Source organism: Patagioenas fasciata, chromosome 38 (assembly GCF_037038585.1).
Source record: "Patagioenas fasciata isolate bPatFas1 chromosome 38, bPatFas1.hap1, whole genome shotgun sequence".
NCBI classification, from domain to species: Eukaryota; Metazoa; Chordata; class Aves; order Columbiformes; family Columbidae; genus Patagioenas; species Patagioenas fasciata.
The window spans coordinates 1,610,303-1,616,670 of record NC_092557.1 but is presented as its reverse complement, the minus strand read 5'-3'; the positions used below and the strand labels follow the sequence as shown (position 1 = coordinate 1,616,670).

At 66.0% G+C, this 6,368-nt stretch overlaps 1 protein-coding gene across 2 annotated transcripts; it reads left to right on the top strand.

The window, feature by feature from the left end:
* Positions 1 to 270: 270 nt before the first annotated feature.
* On the top strand, positions 271 to 5,568 carry PABPN1 (poly(A) binding protein nuclear 1). Of its 2 annotated transcripts, none has more exons than XM_071801407.1 (7): positions 271 to 429; positions 1,109 to 1,223; positions 2,595 to 2,662; positions 2,755 to 2,840; positions 2,954 to 3,041; positions 4,290 to 4,432; positions 5,278 to 5,568. In XM_071801407.1, exons 2-7 carry the CDS (start codon positions 1,142 to 1,144, stop codon positions 5,315 to 5,317), a joined length of 507 nt encoding a protein of 168 aa, XP_071657508.1. In that variant the 5' UTR covers positions 271 to 429; positions 1,109 to 1,141; the 3' UTR covers positions 5,318 to 5,568. The 2 variants fall into 2 exon arrangements, with proteins under 2 accessions (XP_071657508.1, XP_065715401.2); XM_065859329.2 differs by having other exon boundaries at positions 274 to 429; positions 2,755 to 2,861; positions 5,278 to 5,564.
* Positions 5,569 to 6,368: the final 800 nt, after the last annotated feature.

Below are 6,368 nucleotides of genomic sequence, written 5' to 3'. Positions count from 1 at the left end.
GTTCCGAGCAGCGAGCCGATTGGTCACCGGGAGGGGGGTTGTCCCCGCCCTTCTCGCTGAGGGAGCCGGGGAATGGCGGCGCTGCGGGGCGGCGGGTCGGGCCGCTCGGGCTCCGAAGCTGCGGCCTCAGGGCCCGGAGCTTCCTCCGAAGGCCCGGGAGGGGCTTACGGGAACGGGTTGGGTCCCGGGGAGGGAGCGGAGGAGGCGGCGGGACGGGCGGGAACGGCGGGGAACCGGGCGGGGGTGGCGTTGATGGCTCCCGGTGGAGCGAACGCTGCGAGCGGAGCCGCCGGTGGGCAGGGGGGTGCGGGGGGTCCGGCGCCGACTCCTCAGCAACCGCCTCAGGGAGCTCAGGAAACGGGGGAGGAGTTGGAAGAGGAAGCGGCTTTAGGGGAAGGGGACGCGGGGGATTCGGCCATTGAGGACCCGGTGAGGAAGTGGGGGGCACGGGGGGGGTAATGGGGGGCAATGGGGGGCACGGCGAGGGTGGGGGGCAATGGGGATCAATGGGGGCAATGGGGATCAATGGGGGTCAGTGGGGGGCAATGGAGATCAATGGGAGTCAATGGGGGCAATGGGAGTCAATGGGGGGCAATGGGGATCAGTGGGAGTCAATGGGGGCAATGGGGGTCAGTAGGGGGCAATGGGGATCAATGGGAGTCAATGGGGGCAATGGGGGGTAATGGGGATCAATGGGGGGTAATGGGGATCAATGGGGGGCAATGGGGTCAATGGTGATCAATGGGGGTCAGTGGGGGACAATGGGGATCAATGGGGGGTAATGGGATCAATGGGGGGCAATGGGGTCAATGGGACTCATGGGGGGCAATGGGGGTCATGGGAGGCAATGGGGGTCAATGGGGGGGGTCACGTGGGGAGAGGGGGAAAAGGGGGGGTGGGGGGCAATGGGGATCAATGGGAGCCAATGGGATCAATGGGGGGCAATGGGGATCAATGGGGCCAATGTGGGGGAAGGGGTTGAACTGGGGCTGTGCACCCCATGTCCCCCATTGCCCCCCATTGCCCCCATTGCCCCCATTGCCCCCATTGCCCCCCATTGACCCCATTGCCCCCCATTGCCCCCCTGCCCCCGCTGCCCCCTGCCCAGGAGCTGGAGGCCATCAAGGCGCGGGTGCGGGAGATGGAGGAGGAGGCCGAGAAGCTCAAGGAGCTGCAGAACGAGGTGGAGAAACAGATGAACATGAGCCCGCCCCCCGGGAACGGTGAGACACGCCCCCTGGCCCCGCCCCCTGTCTCCCAGACCCCGCCCCCTGCCTCCCAGACCCCGCCCCCTGCCTCCCAGACCCCGCCCCCTGCCTCCCAGACCCCGCCCCCCGCCTCCCAGACCCCGCCCCCTGCCTCCCAGACCCCGCCCCCTGCCTCCCAGACCCCGCCCCCTGCCTCCCAGACCCCGCCCCCTGCCTCCCTGACCCCGCCCCCCGCCTCCCTGACCCCGCCCCCCGCCTCCCAGACCCTGCCTCCCTGACCCCGCCCCCTGCCTCCCTGACCCCGCCCCCGCCTCCCTGACCCCGCTCCTACTGTCCCAGACCCCGCCCCCTTCCATCCGTGGCCCCACCCCCTGCCTCCCTGGCCCCGCCCTCTTCCATCCCAGACCCCGCCCCCCTTGCCCCAAACCCCTCCCCCTTGCCCCAAACCCCTCCCCCTTGCCCCAAACCCCTCCCCCTTGCCCCAAACCCCTCCCCCTTGCCCCAAGCCCCTCCCCCTTGCCCCAAGCCCCTCCCCCTTGCCCCAAGCCCCTCCCCCTTCCATACCTGACCCCACCCCCTTGCCCCAAGCCCCACCCCTTCAATCCCAGACCCCACCCCCTTCGATCCCATACCCCGCCCCCTGTGTCCCAAACCCCACCCCCTTGCCCCAAGCCCCTCCCCCTTCCATCCCTGACCCCACCCCCTTGCACCAAGCCCCACCCCTTCAATCCCAGACCCCACCCCCTTCCATCCCATGCCCCGCCCCCTGTGTCCCAAACCCCACCCCCTTCCACCCTGACTCCACCCCCATGTCCCAGACCCCACCCTCTTGCCCCTGACCCCACCTCCTATGTCCCAAACCCCACCCCCTTCCCACAAACCCCACCCACTGTGGTTCAGACTCCGCCCCTTCCATCCCTGACTCCGCCCCTTCATCCCACCCCCCAGTCCCTCCCCTCTTAAGCCCCGCCCCCTCTTAAGCCCCGCCCCTCCCTCTCAGACCTCACTCCTCTCTCCTCAAACCCCACCCCCAACCCCGCCCCCTCCCTTTTAAACCCTGCCCCCTCCCTTTAAGCCCCGCCCCCCGTGTTCCACGCCCCGCCCCCCGTGTTCCACGCCCCGCCCCCGTGTTCCAAGCCCCCCCGTGTTCCAAGCCCCCCCGTGTTCCAAGCCCCCCCGTGTTCCAAGCCCCGCCCCCTCCATCCAAACCCCACCCCCATATCCCAAACCCCACCCCTCCCTCCACCCCCACCCCTCCCTCCACCCCCACCCCTCCCTCCACCCCCACCCCTCCCTCCACCCCCACCCCTCCCTCTCAACCCCGCCCCCTTCCCCCTCACCCAATCCCGCGCGGGGGGCGTGGCCTGTGACAAGCCCCGCCCCCAGCCGGCCCGGTCATCATGTCCCTGGAGGAGAAGATGGAGGCGGACGCCCGCTCCATTTACGTGGGAAACGTGGGTATTTTGGGGCCAAACCCCGCGATTTCGGCACCGAGCGGGACGGGGGGACGCGGAGAAGCCCGTTAGCTAATGAAGGCGTTAATTAGGTGGATTACGGCGCCACGGCCGAGGAGCTGGAGGCGCATTTCCACGGCTGCGGCTCCGTCAACCGCGTCACCATCCTGTGCGACAAGTACAGCGGGCACCCCAAAGGGTGGGTGACGGCGGCGGTGACGTCAGCGGTGACGTCACGGCCTCGTTAAGGGGGGGGGTTGGGGCGCGTTAACGAGCCGGGTTGATTGGCAGGTTCGCGTACATCGAGTTCTCGGATAAGGAGTCGGTGCGGACGTCGATGGCGTTGGATGAGTCGCTGTTCAGGGGGAGGCAGATCAAGGTGGGTGATGGGGCAATGGGGGCAATGGGGGTGATGGGGACAATGGGGGCGATGGGGGTGATGGGGGTGATGGGGACAATGGGGGTGATGGGGGTGATGGGGACAATGGGGGTGATGGGGGTGATGGGGGCGATGGGGACAATGGGGGTGATGGGGGTGATGGGGGCGATGGGGACAATGGGGGTGATGGGGGTGATGGGGGCAATGGGGGTCAATGGGGGCAATGGGGAGCAATGGGGTCAATGGGGGGCAATGGGGATCAAGGGGAGTCAATGGGAGTCAGTGGGGTCAATGGGGATCAATGGGGGGCAATGGGAGTCAATAGGGGTCAATGGGGATCAATGGGGGTCAATGGAGTCAATGGGGAGCAATGGGGTCAATGGGGGTCAATGGAGACAATGGGGATCAATGGGGGTCAATGGGGGTCAATGGGGTCAATGGGGAGCAATGGGGGCAATGGGGAGCAATGGGGGTCAATGGGGGCAATGGGGGTCAATGGAGTCAATGGGGAGCAATGGGGTCAATGGCGAGCAATGAGGTCGATGGGGGTCAATGGAGTCAATGGGGAGCAATGGGGTCAGTGGGGATCAATGGGGGTCAATGCAGTCATTGGGGAGCAATGGGGTCAATGGGGGTCAATGGACTCAATGGGGAGCAATGGGGTCAATGGGGAGCAATGAGGTCAATGGGGAGCAATGGGGTCAGTGGGGGTCAATGGGGTCAATGGGGATCAATGGGGGGAATTGGGGTCAATGGGGGTCAATGGGCTCAGTGGGGCTCAATGGGGGAATGGGGGACAATGGGGTCAATGGGAATTAATGGGGGTCAATGGGGGTCAATAGAGATCAATGGGGGCAATGGGGATCAATGGGGGTCAATGAGACCAATGGGAGTCAATGGGGGTCAATAGAGATCAATGGGGACAATGGGGATCAATGGGGGTCAATGAGACCAATGGGAGTCAATGGGGATCAATGAGGGGCAATGGGGGGCAATGGGGGTTGGTTCCTACTGGTCCCTACTGGTCCCTACTGGTCCATACTGGTATTGGTCCATAGTGACCCATACTGGTCCATACTGGTCCATGCTGGTCCATACTGGTATTGGTCCATAGTGACCCATACTGGTCCATACTGGTCCATGCTGGTCCATACTGGTATTGGTCCATAGTGACCCGTAGTGACCCATACTGGTCCATACTGGTCCGTACTGGTCCGTACTGGTCCATACTGGTTTCCGGTGGCGCAGGTGATCCCCAAGCGCACCAACCGGCCCGGGATCAGCAGCACGGACCGGGGGTTCCCGCGGGGCCGCTTCCGCGCCAGGGGCGGGGCCCACGGCGCCCGCAGCCGCTTCTACGCCGGCTACCGGCCCAGGGGGCGGGGCTACAGGTGAGCCGCGCCCTCATTGGCTGCCGGGACGGGGGCTCCGCCCACCCGCTGCTCATTGGGGGCGGGGAGGGAGGGGGCGCTTGGGGGGAATGGGGAGGGCAGGCTCCGCCCACTGCGCGCTCATTGGCTGCTGTGGAGGCTCCACCCACCGTGCTCTCATTGGTTGCAATGGAGGCTCCACCCACTGCGCTCTCATTGGCTGCCATGGTGGGCGATGGGGGCTCCGCCCACTCCCTTCTCATTGGCTGCAGTGGGAGGCAATGGAGGCTCCGCCCACTGCGCCCTCATTGGCTGCAGTGGAGGCTCCGCCCACTCCCCTCTCATTGGGTGCAGTGGGGGACATGGAGGCTCCACCCACTCTGCTCTCATTGGTTACAATGGGGGCTCCACCCACTTCCCTCTCATTGGCTGCAGTGGGGGGTAATGGGGGCTCCACCCACTGCGCTCTCATTGGTTGCAATGTGGGCTCCACCCACTTCCCTTTCATTGGCTGCAGTGGGGGACATGGAGGCTCCACCCACTCTCCTCTCATTGGTTGTAATGGGGGCTCCACCCACTGCGCTCTCATTGGCTGCAGTGGGGGGTAATGGAGGCTCCACCCACTGCGCTCTCATTGGTTGTAATGGGGGCTCCACCCACTGCCCTCCCATTGGCTACAATGGGTCTGTGGGCGGAGCCCTGGGTGTGGGGGGGTGCGGTGGCTCCTCCCCCTTCTCCCTGATTGGCTCCAATTCCCACGCCTTTCAATCCCACCCCATGGAGTCTACGGGTGGGTGTGGCCCGGAGGGGGCGTGGCCTCTCAAGCCACGCCCCCTCCCCTAACCCCGCCCCCTTTCTTCCCGCAGGGGCCGGGCCCGCGCCACCTCCTGGTACAACCCCTATTGACGTTAATTAGCTCGTTAACGCCTCGTTAACCCCCGCCAGGCGTCCTCCCCACCCCCCCCCGGGGGGGGCGGGGCTTCGCCCTGCGCGGCCACGCCCCCTCGCTCCCCGGCCACGCCCCCTCCCCCCCTCTCCTCCAATCCCCTTTGAGTCTCTTTATCGTTGCAGGTGGCGCCAGGAGCCGGGACCGGACCAGGGGGGCGGGGCCTGGGGAGGAGGGGGCGGGGCCTCGGGAGGAGGACCAGGGGGGCGGGGCCTCGAGGAAGGAGGGGCGGGGCCTCGAGGAAGGGGGGGGCGGGGCCTCGAGAGGGGGAATAAAGAGTGCGAGGGGGGGGCCACTTGGTGCTGATTTTTAACCAAAAGCCGCTGCTTTTCACCCAAAATCAACGCGGGTTCGGGTCCTTTCGGGTCCCTTCGGGTCTTTCCGGGGGGGTTCGGGTGTTTCCGGGAGGGTTTGGGTCCCCTCGGGTCTTTCCGGGTCCGTTCGGGTCCATTTCGGGTCTTTCCGGGAGGGTTCGGGTCCCTTCGGGTCTTTCCGGGAGGGTTCGGGTCCCTTTGGGTCTTTCCGGCGGGGTTCGGGTCTTTCCGGAGGGGTTCGGGTGTTTCCGGCGGGGTTCGGGTGTTTCCGGCTCCCTTCGGGTGTTTCCGGGAGGGTTCGGGTCCCTTCGGGTGTTTCCGGCTCCCCTCGGGTGTTTCCGGAGCCTTCCGGTGCTCTCGGGTCCCTTCGTGGTGGCTTCGGGCGTCTTCGGGAGCGCTCGGGTCCCGTTCCCCCCCATTCGGTTCCCATTGGGCTCCTTTCGGCTCCTCTCGGTTCCCATTCCCCCCCATTCGGTTCCCATTCCCCCCCATTCGGTTCCCATTGGGTCCGTTGGGCTCCTCTCGGTTCCCATTCCCCCCCATTCGGGTCCCATTGGGCTCCTCTCGATTCCCATTCCCCCCCCATTCGGTTCCCATTGGGCTCCTCTCGATTCCCATTGGGCTCCATTCATCTCCACTCGGGTCCATTCGGCTCCTCTCGGCTCCTCTCGATTCCCATTGGTCCATTCATCTCCAT